Here is a 20,276-nt window from a genome sequence, read left to right on the forward strand (position 1 = left end):
AAACCCTGAAAAGGTGGAATAAATGAACAATACAGTTTTTTCAATCACTTGACAATTTTAAAGCACACTTCCTAGCAACTTATTCCATTCTTGTAATATCTGATCCCTGAGACCTAAACCAGCAACAAATTTCCCAAAGAGAATAGTTAAATAGGCTACTAGTTATGCTTTAAAAAGCCATTAAAACAAGAAGGTACAAAGAACTATTCTAATTATAAAATGTTTACGGTTTTTCCCCCAGGGTAAAGATAAAGAAGTAAGAGGAACAAAACTTGTTGTGACGGGATTAAAAGAAGGAGCATTCTACAAATTTAGAGTTAGAGCAGTCAACATTGCCGGCATCGGAGAACCTGGAGAAGTCACAGATGCCATTGAAATGAAGGACAGAATTGGTGATTATTAATACTTCAATTATTTCATTGATACGTATGCTTCAGATTGAAAATGAAAATCTCGCTTATAATTTTCAATTGTTTCCCAGTTTCACCTGACCTTCAGTTAGATGCCAGCGTCAGAGACAGAATTGTGGTCCATGCTGGAGGGGTGATCCGAATCATTGCCTATGTGTCTGGAAAGCCTCCTCCAACTGTCACCTGGAACATGAATGAAAGGGCCTTACCTCAAGAAGCCACCATTGAGACCACAGCCATCAGCTCATCCATGGTCATCAAGAACTGCCAGAGGAGCCATCAAGGCGTCTACTCTCTTCTTGCCAAAAATGCAGGGGGAGAAAGAAAGAAGACAATTATTGTTGATGTATTAGGTAAATACATTCAATTTGTCCATGTGACTCTTTAAACCAGTATTTTTATTACATTTACAACAATGCTATATTATTTTCTTGGTTTTTTTTTTTTTTGCTTTTCTAGCTGCTTTCTTTCAATGAATAAAGCTATATCATAATAAAACTATATTACAAACATTTTGGAAAATAAGATAAATCACCCACAATCCCATAGACCATTATTAGAATTTTAAAAAATTTCCTCCTTGCTTTTTTATCCTATGCATATTCTATATGGTTGCGCTCTTACTATAAACTTTTTTATGCTGCTTTTTCATAGAATTCACCCACGTAAAAATCTATTATGTTATTATATAGTTTTCATAAAAGCAACTTTCCTGCAAATGTACATGACTGTTTAACAATTTGCCAATGTTGATTATTTTCACATCATGGGACTCTATCTCTATTGCTAATTTTCATAATAATGCAAAAAACCCCTTTGAGGGTTTCAGTATTCTGACTGAAGAGGAGCATCATATTTGGTTATCAACATTGCATTTCTAGTCACTGAATATAGAGTTGAACTCTAAAAAGCTTTTTCATGCCTCTTGTTGGCTGCTTTAGATCAGGGATTTGCCCAGAAAATGAAGCACTCCCATGCAGCGCTCTCTCTAAGCATCTCTCTAGGCACAGCGATACTCTAGCCACAGTTTTTATGTGAAAATAGCCAGTTTTGTATTGAACATAATTAATATAAGAATGGCATAAGGAAAAAGATTTCATTGAGCAATAGTTCTATAAGCTTAGGTTAACTGTAAACATCTGAACACCCTTTTGCCCAACAGGTATTACTTTAGGTTGACAACTAGTGCATTTGCATGTTAAATTTCTAACACCCTCAAAGTCATTCCCAATTTGAAGTCTTGTGTGCTGTTCATTGATTCACTGATCACATAGGAAAAAAAAAGTCTCTCCTTCCTTCCCCCTTGGAGAGGAAACTGGCCACAAGAAGTGACCAGGCCACCCTTCACCTACCTCCTGTCTCCCTCTGTGTGTTCACTTCCCAGCAGCAACTTCCCATCAAACTCACAAATTACTTTTAAAAAGCATTTTATTCTCCTTTCAGCTTCTACTAAAATCATGGCAACCAATAGCTGCAAACCTACTTTATTTAAAAATACAGTTGAATTTAGATAGTGAGGGTAATTGATAAACTCAATTAATAGGCACAAAACCTTATTTTATGCATAATGACATTTTGTCTCCTTTTTAAAAACAAAGGTTAATAAACGTTGAACATGATAGTTCATTGAAGACAAACAGCTTGAAATCTTTTCCTCTTATTTCCAGATGTGCCAGGTCCTGTTGGAACACCATTCCTAGCTCACAACCTAACCAATGACTCCTGCAAACTGACATGGTTTTCTCCAGAAGATGATGGAGGTTCTCCAATCACCAACTATGTCATTGAAAAGCGGGAATCTGACCGCAGAGCATGGACCCCAGTATCATATACAGTTACTCGACAAAATGCTACTGTCCAAGGCCTCATTGAAGGAAAAGCCTACTTTTTCCGAATTGCAGCTGAAAATAGTATTGGCATGGGCCCATTTGTTGAGACATCGGAAGCACTTGTTATCAGAGATCCAATAAGTAAGTATAATATGAAATAATTTTATGCTTAATCACTGCTTAATTCATTTAATAAAACTCTATGGGTGACAAAATATGTGTATAAGTGCCATACATTTCATTCATTTGACATGCAGTTTAAACAACTACTGGATATCTGATTTGACAGTATTTGAACATTGATTGTGAAAGAGATTTTAAGAATATATATGATTCATCAAATTCCTTCCATGTATGCTACACTGATTTTTTTAAATTTCCCACTTAAATAGAAACTAATTTATTTTCCTAACTCTAAAACTACCAACTCTAGAGACCTTTCCCAAATTATTTAGCCTCAATGAAACTTTATATCCTCAACTATCAAATGAGGAGATCAGATTGTATTGGGTCCTTTTTAACTCTAATAGCTCTGTGATGAGACCTCTTTTGTTATTTATGGACGTAGAGAGCTTAATATTTAGATGCAATCCTCAGAAAGAAGCATTTACTACAGTCTGTATTCTTAATGTGACATTTTTTTCACTATAATTCTATACTTATACTTGCAGCTGTACCAGAGCGTCCTGAAGACCTGGAAGTCAAAGAAGTTACTAAAGATTCTGTAACATTGACTTGGAATCCTCCTAAGTATGATGGTGGATCTGAAATTATTAACTATGTCCTAGAAAGCCGGCTCATTGGAACTGAGAAGTTCCACAAAGTTACAAATGACAACTTGCTTAGCAGAAAATACACTGTTAAAGGCTTAAAAGAAGGTGATACCTATGAGTACCGTGTCAGTGCCGTCAACATTGTTGGACAAGGCAAACCATCATTTTGCACCAAGCCAATCACTTGCAAGGATGAGCTGGGTATGTATCTACTACGGTTTATACTTTGAAAACTTGTACATTTGTCAGTTTGTCATAAGACATCAATACAAATGATTTGCCTTTATAATCATACATTTTAGCTCCTCCAACACTTGACCTCGACTTCAGAGATAAGCTCACGGTTCGAGTTGGTGAAGCTTTTGCTCTCACTGGCCGTTACTCTGGCAAACCAAAGCCTAAGGTTTCCTGGTTCAAAGATGAAGCTGACATACTAGAAGATGATCGCACTCATATAAAGACTACTCCAACAACGCTTGCTCTAGAGAAGATCAAGGCCAAACGTTCAGATTCTGGCAAATACTGTGTGGTTGTTGAGAACAGTACAGGCTCTAGGAAAGGTGTCTGTCAAGTTAATGTCGTTGGTAAGTACTATTTATCAAGAAGAATAGACCTTCTGTTCTTTCAAAAGCAGAAGTGGAAATAACATTTGTGCTGTGATTTTTTTTTTTTTTCTGCAGACCGTCCTGGACCGCCAGTAGGACCAGTTATTTTTGATGAGGTGACCAAAGATTACATGGTTATCTCTTGGAAGCCTCCTTTAGATAACGGAGGCAGTGAAATTACCAATTATATTATTGAGAAGAAGGAGTTGGGTAAAGACATTTGGATGCCTGTGACATCTGCAAGTGCCAAGACAACATGCAAAGTTCCTAAACTGCTTGAAGGAAAAGATTATATTTTCCGGATACATGCTGAAAACCTGTATGGAATAAGTGACCCTCTGGTGTCTGATTCGATGAAAGCCAAAGATCGTTTCAGTATGCATTATGTTCCTTTTTAGTGATTTAATGCTTGATATAGTTAATAGGAAGAATTAAGTTTCTAACACATTTTACAAACATTTGTTATAGGGGTTCCTGATGCACCGGATCAGCCAATTGTTACAGAAGTTACCAAAGACTCTGCATTAGTAACCTGGAACAAGCCACATGATGGAGGAAAGCCCATCACAAACTACATCCTAGAAAAGAGAGAAACTATGTCTAAACGATGGGCTAGAGTTACCAAAGAGCCTATCCATCCATATACTAAATTTAGGGTTCCTGATCTTCTAGAAGGATGTCAGTATGAATTCCGAGTTTCTGCAGAAAATGAAATTGGTATTGGAGATCCAAGCCCACCATCCAAACCAGTCTTTGCTAAAGATCCAATTGGTATAGTACTGATGCATTCAGTCAGTTTTCATATTATCCAACTTTATTTTCAGCTTATATTCTAATTCCTTTTCTTTTATTTTATTGTGTAGCTAAACCAAGTCCACCTATTAATCCTGAAGCAATAGATACAACGTGTAATTCAGTTGATCTAACTTGGCAGCCACCACGTCATGATGGTGGAAGCAAGATTCTGGGTTATATTGTCGAGTACCAGAAAGTTGGAGATGAAGACTGGAAAAGAGCCAATCACACTCCTGAGTCATGTCCTGAAACTAAATATAAAGTCACTGGTCTCCGGGATGGTCAGACCTATAAGTTCAGAGTGCTTGCAGTCAATGAAGCTGGAGAATCAGATCCAGCTTATGTTCCAGAGCCAGTCCTAGTAAAAGACAGACTTGGTGAGTAAAATGTTCTCACCTGTGTTTGCAAGGAAAATATGTATCTGATTGTATGTGCTTAACTGTGATAAGTATTCCTGAATCAAATCTGAACATACTGTTCTCTTTATTCTAGAACCCCCTGAGTTGATTCTTGATGCCAACATGGCAAGAGAACAGTACATTAAGGTTGGTGATACTCTAAGACTTAGTGCCATCATCAAAGGAGTGCCATTCCCAAAAGTAACCTGGAAAAAAGGAGACAGAGACGCTCCAACTAAAGCAAGAATTGATGTTACTCCAGTTGGTAGCAAGCTTGAAATTCGCAATGCTGCCCATGAAGATGGTGGAATATACTCCTTAACAGTGGAGAATCCAGCCGGTTCAAAAACTGTCTCAGTAAAAGTATTTGTATTAGGTAAGAATTTTAATATTTATGCCATTAAAAATAAATTTTTATACATTTTGAGCACTTGTCTGATTAAGTCACTTATGTAACTATTATTTAACACTTTTCAGATAAACCTGGGCCACCTAGAGACCTGGAAGTCAGTGAAATTAGGAAAGATTCTTGTTACCTTACCTGGAAGGAACCACTGGATGATGGTGGTTCTGTTGTTACAAACTATGTCGTTGAGAGGAGAGATGTTGCCAGCGCCCAATGGTCACCTATTTCAACTACATCAAAGAAAAAGAGTCACTTGGCTAAACATCTTAATGAAGGCAATCAGTATCTCTTCCGAGTAGCTGCTGAGAACCAGTACGGACGTGGTCCTTTTGTTGAGACACCTAAACCCATCAAGGCTCTGGATCCTCTCCGTAAGTTGCTTTGTCTGGATGTAAAAGTATTGTTTGGTTGTCTTTGAGAATATTACTTATTCATTATAACTTCTTCTTTTGCAAAGATCCCCCTGGGCCACCCAAGAACTTACACCATGTAGATGTTGACAAGACTGAAGTCTCCCTTGTTTGGAATAAGCCAGATCGTGATGGTGGCTCTCCAATCACTGGATATTTGGTAGAATATCAAGAAGAAGGCACCCAGGACTGGATTAAGTTCAAGACTGTGCCAAACTTAGAGTGTGTTGTTACTGGACTACAACAAGGAAAGACATATATATTCCGTGTAAAAGCAGAAAATATTGTGGGTCTTAGTATCCCTGACACAACTATCCCAATAGAATGTCAAGAAAAACTAGGTAATTTGGGGATTGGCATTGTTATTTTATTTCTTCTTTAAACTATTCATATTGTGAAAATCAAAACCTAATGTCTTCATGTTTACTTTCCAGTGCCTCCATCTGTGGAGCTAGATTTGAAATTAATTGAAGGCCTTGTGGTAAAGGCTGGAACTACAGTGAGATTCCCTGCTATTATAAGAGGTGTACCCGTGCCTACTGCAAAGTGGACAACCGACGGGGTTGAGATTAAAACAGATGAACACTACATAGTTGAAACTGACAACTTCTCATCAGTACTTACCATTAAGAACTGCTTAAGGAAAGACACTGGGGAATATCAAATCACAGTTTCCAATGCAGCTGGTAGCAAAACAGCAGCCGTACACCTTACTGTCCTTGACGTTCCTGGTCCACCAACAGGTCCCATAAATATTCTGGATGTTACCCCTGAACACATGACTATCTCATGGCAGCCACCTAAGGATGATGGAGGAAGCCCTGTGATCAATTATATTGTTGAGAAAAAAGATACAAAGAAAGACACATGGGGCGTTGTCTCTTCAGGAAGCAGTAAGACAAAGCTGAAAATCCCACACTTGCAGAAGGGCTGTGAATATGTTTTCCGAGTTAAAGCAGAGAACAAGATAGGTGTTGGTCCTCCCCTTGACTCCGTGCCTACAGTTGCTAAACATAAGTTCTTTCCTCCATCTCCTCCTGGTAAACCAGTGGTTACTGACATTACTGAAAATGCAGCAACAGTGTCTTGGACGCTGCCAAAATCTGATGGTGGCAGTCCAATAACTGGCTACTATGTGGAACGTCGAGAAATAACTGGCAAATGGGTGAGGGTCAACAAAACACCTATAGCTGACCTGAAGTTTAGAGTGACTGGACTCTATGAGGGAAACACATACGAGTTTAGAGTTTTTGCTGAAAATCTTGCAGGACTAAGCAATCCGTCCCCAAGTTCTGACCCAATAAAAGCTTGCCGGCCCATAAAACCACCTGGACCACCTATTAATCCTAAACTGAAAGACAAGAGCAGAGAAACAGCTGACCTAGTGTGGACAAAGCCTCTCAGTGATGGTGGCAGCCCCATTCTAGGGTATGTAGTGGAATGTCAGAAACCTGGCACAGCACAATGGGACAGGATTAATAAGGATGAACTGATTAGGCAGTGTGCCGTTAGGGTACCTGGACTAATTGAAGGAAATGAGTACAGATTCCGTATAAAGGCAGCTAATATTGTGGGAGAGGGAGAGCCAAGAGAACTAGCAGAATCTGTGATTGCAAAAGACATCCTTCATCCTCCAGAAGTAGAACTTGATGTTACCTGTCGTGACATTATTACTGTCAGAGTGGGCCAAACTATCCGCATTCTTGCTCGAGTCAAAGGCAGACCTGAACCAGACATAACATGGTCTAAGGAAGGCAAAGTATTGGTCCGAGAGAAGCGGGTTGACCTAATTCATGATCTACCTCGTGTTGAGTTACAAATTAAAGAAGCTGTTAGAGCGGATCATGGCAAGTATATCATCTCAGCTAAGAACAGCAGTGGACATGCTCAAGGTTCAGCTATTGTTAATGTCCTTGACAGACCCGGACCTTGCCAGAATTTGAGGGTTAGCAATGTAACCAAAGAGAACTGTACAATTGCTTGGGAAAACCCACTAGATAATGGCGGCTCAGAAATAACAAATTTCATAGTAGAGTATCGCAAACCAAACCAAAAAGGCTGGTCAATCGTTGCTTCAGATGTCACTAAGCGATTAATCAAGGCCAACCTTTTAGCTAACAACGAATACTATTTCCGAGTTTGTGCAGAGAATAAAGTAGGTGTTGGGCCAACCATTGAAACAAAAACTCCCATTCTGGCTATTAACCCCATTGACAGACCAGGTGAGCCTGAAAACCTTCACATTGCAGATAAAGGAAAGACATTCGTCTATCTAAAGTGGCGGCGGCCTGATTATGATGGTGGCAGCCCAAATCTATCCTATCATGTTGAGAGGAGGCTGAAGGGCTCTGAGGACTGGGAAAGAGTGCATAAAGGAAGCATTAAAGAAACCCACTATATGGTTGACAAATGTGTTGAAAACCAGATTTATGAGTTCAGAGTGCAAACGAAGAACGAAGGTGGGGAAAGTGACTGGGTGAAGACAGAGGAAGTCGTTGTGAAGGAAGACTTACAGAAACCAGTGCTTGATCTGAAATTAAGTGGCGTGCTAACTGTCAGAGCAGGGGAAACCATTAGACTTGAGGCAGGGGTTAGAGGCAAACCATTTCCAGAAGTTTTATGGACCAAGGACAAAGATGCCACAGACTTAACAAGATCACCAAGGGTGAAGATTGATACCAGTGCTGATTCATCTAAATTTTCTCTTACGAAAGCAAAGCGAAGTGATGGTGGTAAATATGTAATTACAGCAACTAACACAGCTGGCAGTTTTGTGGCCTATGCCACTGTCAATGTTTTAGAGAAGCCTGGGCCTGTAAGGAATCTGAAAATTGTCGATGTGTCCAGTGATAGGTGTACTATTCGCTGGGATCCACCAGAAGATGATGGCGGCTGTGAAATACAAAATTATATTCTAGAAAAATGTGAGACCAAGCGAATGGTTTGGTCTACCTATTCTGCTAACGTCTTGACACCTGGTGCTACGGTAACACGTCTCATAGAGGGAAATGAATATATTTTCAGAGTCCGTGCAGAAAATAAAATAGGCACAGGGCCTCCAACAGAAACTAAGCCAGTCATAGCAAAAACCAAATATGATAGACCTGGTCGCCCTGATCCCCCAGAAGTCACTAAAGTAAGCAAAGAAGAAATGACTGTGGTTTGGAATCCACCTGAATATGATGGTGGAAAGTCTATCACAGGATACTATTTGGAGAAAAAGGAAAAACATTCAGTACGATGGGTCCCTGTTAACAAGAGTGCAATCTCTGAGAGACGTATGAAAGTACAGAATCTCCTCCCAGATCATGAATATCAGTTCCGTGTCAAGGCAGAAAATGAAGTTGGAATTGGAGAACCTAGCTTGCCATCAAGACCAGTGGTGGCAAAAGACCCCATAGGTAAGATGTTCTTGGTTTTTCTGATACTAACCCAACTCTTAATCTCAAGCACAGAGATATTAGATAAATAATTTAAATCCAAAACATCAAAACTCTATTATAGCAAACATTTTTCCAAATAGACCTTTTGCCAAATCACCTTTAATGTACAATGGTAGATTCTAATTTTTATGAAGAAAAATAAAGAGGACTCAGTAATTGAAAAATGGAACGTCCTATCTTTGATTATCCAAGATTGATTATGTAAAACTACATATTAAAGTATCACTAGTAGTAGTTAACCATGGTGTACATTTATTCTTATATTTACTTTCAGAGCCTCCTGGTCCACCAACCAATTTCAAAGTGGTTGATACAACCAAACATTCCATAACTCTTTCATGGGGAAAACCAGTCTATGATGGTGGTGCACCAATAATTGGATATGTTGTGGAAATGAGACCGAAAATAGCAGATGCATCACCTGATGAAGGCTGGAAAAGGTGCAACGCTGCAGCACAACTCGTTCGCATGGAATTCACTGTTACCAGCTTGGATGAAAACCAGGAATATGAATTCAGGGTGTGTGCCCAAAACCAAGTTGGCATCGGGCGCCCTGCAGAACTAAAGGAAGCTATCAAACCTAAAGAAATACTAGGTGAGGCCCTCCTTTGTCCAGTGAGTCATTCACACTTCATTTCTTGTGTTATTTTCCCATGTTCTGAAAAGTCAACTAATAACCTTCATGTCATCTGCAGAACCTCCAGAGATTGATTTGGATGCCAGCATGAGAAAACTGGTCACAGTGAGGGCAGGATGCCCTATTCGACTATTTGCCATAGTGAGAGGGCGACCTGCCCCGAAAGTCACTTGGCGAAAAGTGGGTATTGATAATGTGGTCAGAAAAGGACAAGTCGATCTGGTTGACACTATGGCCTTCCTGGTCATCCCCAATTCTACCCGTGATGACTCAGGAAAATATTCCTTAACACTCGTGAATCCGGCAGGAGAAAAGGCTGTATTCGTAAATGTCAGAGTATTAGGTGGGTTTGCTAAAATGCTTCTCCCTCACTCTTCCAGGATAAATTAGTTAATAAAGATGCTAAGGGGACATGTTTATCTGATTTTGTGGTTCTTTACAGATACTCCTGGGCCTGTGTCTGACTTGAAAGTTTCAGATGTCACTAAAACATCATGCCATGTGTCCTGGGCCCCTCCTGAAAATGATGGTGGGAGCCAAGTGACACATTATATTGTGGAGAAACGTGAGGCAGAGAGAAAGACGTGGTCAACTGTTACCCCAGAAGTTAAGAAAACAAGCTTCAACGTAACCAATCTTGTCCCTGGGAATGAGTATTTCTTCAGAGTAACTGCTGTCAATGAGTATGGCCCCGGCGTCCCAACAGACGTCCCCAAACCAGTGCTTGCATCAGATCCTCTGAGTAAGTAATATCCTTTCTTCCTCCTTTTAACTCCAGTCCCCTATTTTAGCAAGGTCAAGATACCAATTCCATTTAATCTACTACTGAAGGGGATTTCGTTTGTGGAAACCCAAACAGTACAATAAATATATAACTCACTCATGAGACTTTTTTGATCTGTCTCATTTTGTACGTTTTACTTTCAATATCCTCAACCACAGTTTCTATATACTTTGAAGCACATGGCATACTAAAACCCTTATGTACCTTAACCAAGGGGTTGATTAGGTTACCTAGATAATTTTCTAAATTGTGTTTTTCTTCTAGGTGAGCCAGATCCCCCAAGGAAATTAGAAGTGACTGAAATGACAAAGAACAGTGCCACATTAGCCTGGTTGCCTCCCCTGCGTGATGGAGGGGCTAAAATCGATGGCTATATCATTAGTTACAGAGAAGAAGAGCAGCCTGCAGATCGCTGGACAGAGTACTCAGTGGTAAAAGATCTCAGCCTTGTTGTCACTGGCCTAAAGGAAGGAAAGAAATACAAATTTAGAGTAGCAGCCAGAAATGCCGTTGGAGTCAGTTTGCCGAGAGAAGCTGAAGGAGTATATGAAGCCAAAGAACAACGGTGTAAGTAGTCGTTCCTTCATTTATAGTACATGATGAAAGTTGGTTAGTTGTTTAGATTTTTTTTTTACATGTAGACATTTCTTCTCTGATGAATCTAGCTCCAGAAATACTTGAAAAACAGTAGAGAACAGCGGTTTTCAGACATGTGGATCCATAACATATAGCAAATAAATTTTAAATCATGAGGCAGTACAAGCACACACATATGTATAACTAAAAAAGTTTGCTGAAACAATACCTATCCTTATTATGTATGTGGCCCTCTGGTATTTTCTATTCTATTCTCTTTTTTTAATTGGCTTCAGACAAACATTAATTTGAACCCATTAAAGGGTTATAGCTCACAAAAAGCACCAGTATAGTTCCCCACAAGAAGAAATTTAACACCAAAATTAATGTCTTCTCATTTTATTTTTAGTGCCACCAAAGATCCTTATGCCAGAGCAAATTACCATTAAAGCTGGGAAGAAACTCCGAATTGAAGCCCATGTATATGGAAAGCCTCATCCCACGTGTAAATGGAAAAAAGGAGAAGATGACGTTGTCACATCCAGCCACCTGGCAGTGCATAAAGCAGACAGTTCTTCAATTCTGATCATAAAAGATGTTACTAGGAAAGACAGTGGTTACTATAGCCTCACAGCAGAGAACAGTTCTGGGACAGACACTCAGAAAATCAAAGTTATAGTCATGGGTAGGTTAAGTGTTCAAATGGCCCTTTAAATATAAAGGTCAGAAACATGTTTTTCCATCAGATCCCTATTCTTACATTTCTTTCCTCTTTCTGGTTCACACAGATGCTCCTGGGCCCCCTCAGCCTCCGTTCGACATTTCTGATATAGACGCGGATGCCTGCTCCCTGTCCTGGCACATCCCTCTGGAGGATGGAGGCAGTAACATCACCAATTACATCGTGGAGAAGTGTGATGTAAGCCGTGGTGATTGGGTCACGGCTCTAGCTTCAGTCACAAAAACTTCCTGCAGGATTGGAAAACTGATCCCAGGCCAGGAATACGTGTTCCGGGTCCGTGCTGAAAATCGATTTGGCATTTCAGAACCCCTCGTGTCTCCAAAGATGCTTGCTAAGTTCCCATTTGGTATGTTTTTTTAGGGAGAAAAAAAATGATGTTCTCTTTCCAGTCTGTTACTTAATATGTAGAAACTGACATTTCCCTTGTCGTCATCTCCAGGCGTTCCTAGTGAACCAAAGAATGCACGAGTCACCAAAGTCAACAAAGACTGCATTTTTGTCGCATGGGACAGACCAGACAGTGATGGAGGCAGCCCCATCACTGGTTACCTGATTGAACGCAAGGAAAGAAACAGTTTGCTCTGGGTGAAAGCTAATGAAACTCTTGTCCGGTCAACTGAATATCCTTGTGCTGGCCTCGTAGAAGGTCTTGAGTATTCATTCAGAATCTACGCCCTAAACAAAGCTGGATCCAGCCCACCCAGTAAACCCACGGAATATGTCACGGCAAGAATGCCAGTTGGTAAGTATTTTTCTTTTTGGTACTATGGAGGCACATTTAAATATTGCTGTAGCTGAGGGATTACTACTTCTAGAAAGGAATATGTTCTATGTCTTACTAAGAAAATGTACTTCATATAATTCTCTTGAAATTACATAGCAAAGACTCAAAAGTGCATACTGGTTGGATGATTATTAAAATCGGATGATTGTCATTCTGTTGAGCTTTTTACTTAGCAATACGGGTGATGATTGCTTCTGCTAGTAAGATAAATGCTGAGAATACCTCTTTTGGTTTTAGATCCTCCTGGAAAACCTGAAGTCATTGATGTCACCAAGAATACTGCATCCCTCATCTGGGCTCGTCCAAAGCATGATGGAGGCAGTAAAATCATTGGCTATTTCGTGGAAGCTTGCAAACTTCCTGGTGATAAGTGGGTACGCTGCAATACTAGCCCTCACCAGATTCCCCAGGAAGAGTATACAGCTACTGGCTTAGAAGAGAATGCTCAGTATCAATTTAGAGCAATTGCCAGGACCGCAGTCAACATCAGCCAGCCTTCTGAACCTTCCGATCCAGTGACTATCCTCGCGGAAAATGGTAAGATTCTGTTGAGTGTAATAGGCAATGATGTATAGCATTCATGATGTTCATTTCTCCTAATAAAAAACTAAATCTACGCCTGTGGAAAAAAGGAAAAATAAAATGATAGATACGCTGTATACAGACACCAAAAATTATGATTATAGAGAATCTTAAGAACACACTAAACTAAAAAGCAGGCTGGAAAACTGTGAAGACTGTGTAATTTCAACAGTACATGTAACAAAAAGACAACAAAGAAATGCACCAAAATTATTGAAATTATGGGTGATCTTTACCTTTTTCTTCATACTTTTGGCATTATCAATTTTCTACATTAAAGTTGTATTTCTTTTATACTAAATGTACCACTTGGTGGTTATCAGAGGCCAGGGGTGGGCAGGGGGAGTTGAGGAAAAGGGAGGTGTTGGTCCAAGGGTACAAAGTTTCAGTTACCCAGGAGGAATAGGTTTTAGTGGTCTAGTGCACAGCATGGTGACCATAGTTAATAACAATGCACTGTATATTTCAAAATTGCTAAACAAGTAGATTTTAAATGTTCCCACCACAAAAAAAAAGTGATGACTAGATGGAGTGATGGATATCACTTGATTTAATCATTCCACAATGTATACATATATCAAAACAACACATTTGTTTTGTGCCCCATAAATATACACAATTATTATTTATTAAAGATTTTTTTAATAAAATAAAAATCCCATTCTTGAAAGAAACAGTATACACATTTTTTACATAAGGATTATGTAATATAGCTTTGCAAATATTAAATCCTTTCATCTTATTTCTTTCCAGTTCCTCCCAGGATAGAGCTGAGTGTGGCTATGAAATCATTGCTTACCGTGAAAGCTGGAACTAATGTTTGCTTGGATGCTACTGTTTTTGGTAAACCAATGCCAACAATTTCTTGGAAGAAAGATGGCACACTGTTAAAACCAGCAGAAGGCATAAAGATGGCCATGCAGAGGAACCTGTGCACCGTGGAGCTATTCTGTGTGAACCGAAAGGACTCAGGAGACTATACCATTACTGCTGAAAATTCAAGCGGTTCCAAATCAGCCACCATTAAGCTTAAAGTTTTAGGTAACTATAGCATTTACTTAGAATACATATTTTACTTTGGTTAATGGGATATATATAGGATTTACAAAGTAATATGTGAGAAAAGATACATATCCTAAAATATATTTCCTAAGCACAGAATTATTCTGACCACAGAACATTGTTTTAGAGCTGAAAAGAGCATTAGAGATCACATATTCAGTTAGCTAATTTTACATATGAAGAAACTAAGATTCTAAAAAATTAAGTAACTTCCAAGGTCATAGAAGAAATTGACTATATAAAGATTGCAACCCAGGTGTCCAGACCCCCACTCTGTACTTACTACCCAGTTCACATAGTTTAGTGAAAGACTTCACTTTTCTTCCTTATTCTTTCAGATAAACCAGGTCCTCCAGCATCTATTAAAATCAACAAAATGTATTCAGATCGTGCAATGCTTTCTTGGGAACCTCCTCTTGAAGATGGAGGCTCAGAAATCACCAACTATATTATTGACAAACGTGAAACAAGCAGGCCCAACTGGGCTCAAGTTTCTGCCACTGTGCCCATCACCAGCTGCAGCGTGGAGAAACTTATTGAGGGCCATGAGTATCAGTTCCGTGTTTGTGCTGAAAATAAATACGGAGTGGGCGATCCAATCTTCACTGAACCAGCAATTGCTAAAAACCCATACGGTAGGAATACTTTCCTGTGGTTTTTCCTTTTACTTTTTAAATGTTACCTTTCAGTTTGGGAAATTAACTTTTCATTCCATCTCTGCAGACCCACCTGGACGCTGTGATCCTCCTGTTATCAGCAACATAACCAAAGATCACATGACAGTCAGCTGGAAACCACCAGCAGATGATGGTGGCTCGCCCATCACTGGCTATTTGCTTGAAAAGCGTGAAACCCAGGCAGTTAACTGGACTAAGGTCAACAGAAAGCCTGTTATAGAAAGAACGATAAAAGCAACAGGTCTCCAAGAAGGTACCGAATATGAGTTCCGAGTTACAGCTATAAATAAAGCTGGACCAGGCAAACCCAGTGATGCATCCAAAGCGGCTTATGCTCGGGACCCTCAGTGTAAGTGCTCATGAAAGAGTTCCATACCCTGGGTTATAATCAGTTATTAAACAACCAGGTTTTAATAAAAATACTCTATTATTATTTATTCTCAGATCCTCCTGGCCCACCGGCTTTCCCTAAAGTATATGATACAACCCGTAGTTCTGTGAGTCTATCTTGGGGCAAGCCAGCCTATGACGGCGGTAGCCCTATCATTGGTTACCTCGTTGAAGTAAAACGAGCTGACTCTGATCACTGGGTGCGGTGCAATGTACCAGAGAAGCTACAGAAAACCCGCTTTGAGGTCACTGGCCTGATGGAAGACACACAGTATCAATTCCGTGTGTACGCTGTTAATAAGATTGGATACAGTGACCCCAGCGATGTGCCAGATAAACACTACCCCAAGGACATCTTAAGTAAGTATTACCAGGAGAAATATGTAAGGCTTTTCTTAGCAATCATAGTCTAAGAGGAAGAATAAGAACTCCCTGATGTAGATTTATTTATTTACAAGGTTTAGAGTTGATAACTCCAGGAGTATGTTGTAGGAGAGCTGGGTTGGTACTTCATGGTGTTGCAGAATGGGGTACATGGAATGTAAGGTGCTTTGTGGGTTTGAAAACCTTTTCATACAATATGAGAGTGGAATGTAGGAATTTTATTTAGAGAATAGTAGGTCTTTTCAATTGAATAGTGAGATATTTATCATTCTTACGGTTTTCATTTTCTCTTCCAGTCCACCCTCTCCATAGTATGTGATTGGTGTGCTCTCCACCTTAATGTCCCTCCTCCCTATTTCTTCTATTCACTTATTCTCCATAACAATTTTCCCCTTTATTTGAAATACTTGGTATTATATGTCATCCTCTATGTACTTTTCTTCTGACCATGAAATCATAAGACAGCCAGAGTATATGGCAGAGTACTTTTGCTGAATATAGAAAAGAAAAAAATATGAGAATGGAGAGAACCAAGACCAATCATCTACTTTCTTTGAATATACATAGAGTGTGAGAGTATGTCAGATTCATGAAAGGATGGGGTACACATCCTTCAGGGAGAACTTGTTTAAGCCCAAAGCATATTGGAAAATGGAAAGATCAAAAATTTGTACAGAGTATTGGTTTTGGGGATTAAGAATGTTTTAAAGAAAAGAAATAAGTTCTAGAAAAAAATGTATTTTAGGAGTGATAAGGCCAGCCCTTGGAAATACATTTGACCATTAAATTTTTATTACTTTTACTTCCTTCACCCCAAAATTAAACAGTTCCACCTGAGGGAGAACTTGATGCAGATCTAAGGAAAACACTCATATTACGTGCTGGAGTTACTATGAGATTGTATGTACCAGTAAAAGGACGTCCACCTCCAAAGATCACGTGGTCTAAGCCAAATGTCAATCTAAGAGAAAGGATTGGACTGGACATAAAGTCAACTGACTTTGACACTTTCTTGCGTTGTGAAAATGTGAATAAATATGATGCAGGGAAATATATCTTGACCCTGGAGAACAGCTGTGGTAAAAAGGAATACACCATCGTAGTGAAAGTGCTTGGTAAGTCTATTTGAAAAGAAGAATCACATATGTTTAAAAATATAGTTTATGTATTTTTTACATGTTCATTTCTTACTTATCCACTCTTTATCCAGATACTCCTGGACCACCCATCAATGTGACTGTTAAGGAAGTGTCCAAAGACTCTGCTTATGTCACCTGGGAGCCTCCCATTATTGATGGTGGAAGCCCCATTATAAACTATGTGGTAGAAAAACGTGATGCAGAGAGGAAGTCCTGGTCTACAGTGACAACTGAGTGCTCAAAAACAAGCTTCAGAGTATCTAACTTGGAGGAGGGAAAATCCTACTTCTTCAGGGTCTTTGCTGAAAACGAGTATGGCATTGGTGATCCCGGTGAAACACGTGATGCTGTCAAAGCTTCTGGTGAGCAAATGAGCTACCACTCCATCATTTTGAATGAATGTCCTGCTTTGGTTTTCTGGGGCTTCGACTTATCATATCTCCTTTGCTTCAGAAACCCCTGGACCAGTTGTGGACCTGAAAGCACTATCTGTAACTAAGTCATCTTGTAAGATTGGCTGGAAAAAGCCTCGCAGTGATGGTGGAAGTCGAATTACTGGATATGTAGTCGATTTCCTGACTGAAGACAATAAGTGGCAACGAGTTATGAAATCCCCAAGCCTACAGTACTCCACAAAAGATCTGAATGAAGGAAAGGAATATACCTTCAGAGTGAGTGCTGAGAATGACAATGGAGAAGGAACCCCCAGCGAAATCACTGTTGTGGCCAAGGATGATGTTGGTAAGCCTCTACCTATACACCTTCGTTTTCCTTTTATTGTCATCAAAAGTATGCTCTTGGGCCCCACTCACTGACTTATTTAAAGTCCCTTAAAAACTATAACTATCCGAAAAAGTTAATTGCCTGCCCTTAAAAATAATAACAATTTATCTCTGCTGTTTTACAGTGGCTCCTGATCTCGACTTAAAGGATCTACCCGATTTGTGCTACTTGGCTAAAGAAAACAGCAACTTCCGTCTTAAGATCCCCATAAAAGGCAAGCCTGCTCCATCAGTATCCTGGAAGAAAGGAGAAGATCCTCTACCAACTGACACAAGAGTCAGTGTGGAGTCATCTGCAGTTAACACAACTCTTATTGTATATGATTGCCAAAAATCAGATGCTGGAAAATACACTATCACACTTAAGAATGTTGCTGGCACCAAGGAAGGAACTATCTCCATAAAAGTTGTTGGCAAGCCTGGCATCCCCACTGGGCCAATCAAATTTGATGAAGTCACAGCAGAAGCCATGACCTTAAAGTGGGGTCCTCCAAAGGATGACGGAGGTTCTGAGATCACCAACTATATCCTGGAGAAGAGAGATTCTGTGAACAACAAGTGGGTGACATGTGCCTCAGCTGTCCAGAAAACCACCTTTAGAGTAACCAGACTCCATGAGGGCATGGAATATACCTTCAGGGTCAGTGCTGAAAATAAATATGGTGTAGGAGAAGGCCTGAAATCAGAGCCAATTGTTGCTAAACATCCATTTGGTAAGTGTCTCAAGGTCAGAAAACATAAAGCAAAACATGGTTTGGGGGAGGCTCCTTATAAATCTTGCATTATCTACTTTTTCCTAGATGTGCCCGATGCTCCCCCACCTCCCAAGATTGTGGATGTCAGACACGACTCCGTATCTCTAACTTGGACTGATCCCAAGAAAACTGGTGGCTCTCCAATTACAGGTATTTAGTTTGCTCTTATCCTACAGCTTTTACATCAAAGTTCCTTCCAAATATTTCTTTGAAAACAATTGAATGTGTGCTCCCTATTAATTGCACTGTCTGCATTTTTCTTCCAGTTCATACAGCTAGTGTTTAATTTCATTGAAAACCTCCTAATGTAATAGTTAATAAAGAAAATCTTTCTTAGTGATAACATCTATTTCTGTAAGTTAAAATTGTTCAACAGAAGGGACAATAACTATACGCATTCCAAGAGGAAAAAAATTGGCACTATTCCTGGGTAATAAATATGTGGATACTAGCAATAAGGTTATCTGTTCAATATATCCAAATATAAATAATTTGGGCAAAAATATTTATATTGTAAAATCAGGCTACATTTATACTTTCTACATGAATTGACACATTCCTGGGTCTTTTGCAGGGTATCATATTGAGTTCAAGGAAAGAAACAGCCTTTTGTGGAAGAGAGCTAACAAGACTCCTATAAGGATGAAAGACTTTAAAGTGACAGGACTAACGGAAGGTCTTGAGTATGAATTCCGAGTTATGGCAATCAATTTAGCAGGTGTGGGCAAGCCAAGCCTGCCATCAGAGCCAGTTGTGGCACTCGATCCAATTGGTAAGTCATTGTATGAAGAAAAACCCAGGTGCATTTTCTGCATGAAGAAAACATTGGTATTTGTTTGACTGCTTTTGTTTTTATGTTTTAGATCCTCCTGGAAAACCTGAGGTTATTAATGTAACAAGGAATTCAGTGACTCTCATTTGGACTGAACCCAAATATGACGGTGGTCATAAGCTAACTGGATATATAGTGGAGAAGCGGGATCTCCCTTCTAAGTCTTGGACGAAAGCCAACCACGTGAATGTCCCAGACTGTGCCTTTACTGTAACTGACCTTGTTGAGGGTGGAAAATATGAATTCAGAGTTAGAGCAAAGAATACAGCAGGTGCTATCAGTGCTCCATCAGAAAGTACAGGAACCGTTATTTGCAAGGATGAATATGGTAGGTCCATTTTATTCACTTTGTTAAAAAAAATAGCAAATTAAACCTCCTTAATTTTCTGACTTACATGACTTTTTTTTTCCCTTTGCAGAGGCACCAACCATTGTCCTTGATCCTACAATAAAAGATGGGCTAACAGTGAAAGCAGGGGATACCATTGTTTTGACTGCCATTAGCATTCTTGGCAAACCCCTTCCAAAGTCAAGTTGGTCCAAGGCAGGAAAAGATGTTAGACTATCAGATATCACTCAGATAACTTCGACACCAACGTCTTCCATGCTTGCTATCAAGTATGCCACAAGAAAAGATGCTGGTGAATACACCATCACTGCTACCAATGCTTTTGGCACAAAGGAGGAACATGTGAAGGTAACAGTCCTTGATGTACCTGGTCCTCCAGGTCCTATTGAAATCAGTAATGTTTCTGCTGAAAAAGCAACACTTACATGGACACCTCCCTTGGAAGATGGCGGCTCGCCAATTAAGTCCTATGTTCTTGAAAAGAGAGAAACCAGCCGACTTTTATGGACAGTAGTTTCTGAAGATATCCAGTCTTGCAGGCATGTGGCAACCAAACTTATCCAAGGAAATGAGTACATCTTCCGTGTCTCAGCTGTAAACCACTATGGCAAAGGAGAACCTGTACAGTCTGAACCTGTCAAAATGGTAGACAGATTTGGTACGTAGAGCATGTGAGGGAATTGATATGGAAACATTTACAGCAGATTTAGGAACTCATGGATTTCTAATAAA

At 39.6% G+C, this 20,276-nt stretch overlaps 1 protein-coding gene across 1 annotated transcript in view; it reads left to right on the plus strand.

Annotated features, from left to right (window-relative positions):
• The window catches only part of TTN (titin), a 269,437-nt gene that overhangs the window by 198,954 nt on the left and 50,207 nt on the right, over window positions 1-20,276 (plus strand). The window contains exons 243-274 of the mRNA XM_045559324.1: window positions 242-392; window positions 482-763; window positions 2,078-2,380; window positions 2,911-3,213; window positions 3,315-3,596; window positions 3,693-3,992; window positions 4,086-4,388; window positions 4,481-4,789; window positions 4,905-5,186; window positions 5,288-5,587; window positions 5,674-5,967; window positions 6,061-9,027; window positions 9,344-9,664; window positions 9,765-10,049; window positions 10,149-10,448; window positions 10,755-11,057; window positions 11,476-11,751; window positions 11,855-12,154; window positions 12,248-12,550; window positions 12,830-13,129; window positions 13,928-14,215; window positions 14,575-14,871; window positions 14,960-15,262; window positions 15,358-15,663; window positions 16,515-16,802; window positions 16,898-17,188; window positions 17,280-17,567; window positions 17,734-18,321; window positions 18,409-18,513; window positions 18,938-19,135; window positions 19,227-19,523; window positions 19,615-20,202. Of these exons, the coding sequence (XP_045415280.1) occupies window positions 242-392; window positions 482-763; window positions 2,078-2,380; window positions 2,911-3,213; window positions 3,315-3,596; window positions 3,693-3,992; window positions 4,086-4,388; window positions 4,481-4,789; window positions 4,905-5,186; window positions 5,288-5,587; window positions 5,674-5,967; window positions 6,061-9,027; window positions 9,344-9,664; window positions 9,765-10,049; window positions 10,149-10,448; window positions 10,755-11,057; window positions 11,476-11,751; window positions 11,855-12,154; window positions 12,248-12,550; window positions 12,830-13,129; window positions 13,928-14,215; window positions 14,575-14,871; window positions 14,960-15,262; window positions 15,358-15,663; window positions 16,515-16,802; window positions 16,898-17,188; window positions 17,280-17,567; window positions 17,734-18,321; window positions 18,409-18,513; window positions 18,938-19,135; window positions 19,227-19,523; window positions 19,615-20,202 (12,301 nt within the window). The remainder of the gene's footprint in view (window positions 1-241; window positions 393-481; window positions 764-2,077; window positions 2,381-2,910; window positions 3,214-3,314; window positions 3,597-3,692; window positions 3,993-4,085; window positions 4,389-4,480; window positions 4,790-4,904; window positions 5,187-5,287; window positions 5,588-5,673; window positions 5,968-6,060; window positions 9,028-9,343; window positions 9,665-9,764; window positions 10,050-10,148; window positions 10,449-10,754; window positions 11,058-11,475; window positions 11,752-11,854; window positions 12,155-12,247; window positions 12,551-12,829; window positions 13,130-13,927; window positions 14,216-14,574; window positions 14,872-14,959; window positions 15,263-15,357; window positions 15,664-16,514; window positions 16,803-16,897; window positions 17,189-17,279; window positions 17,568-17,733; window positions 18,322-18,408; window positions 18,514-18,937; window positions 19,136-19,226; window positions 19,524-19,614; window positions 20,203-20,276) is intronic.

Source organism: Lemur catta, chromosome 8, assembly GCF_020740605.2.
Source record: "Lemur catta isolate mLemCat1 chromosome 8, mLemCat1.pri, whole genome shotgun sequence".
NCBI classification, from domain to species: Eukaryota; Metazoa; Chordata; class Mammalia; order Primates; family Lemuridae; genus Lemur; species Lemur catta.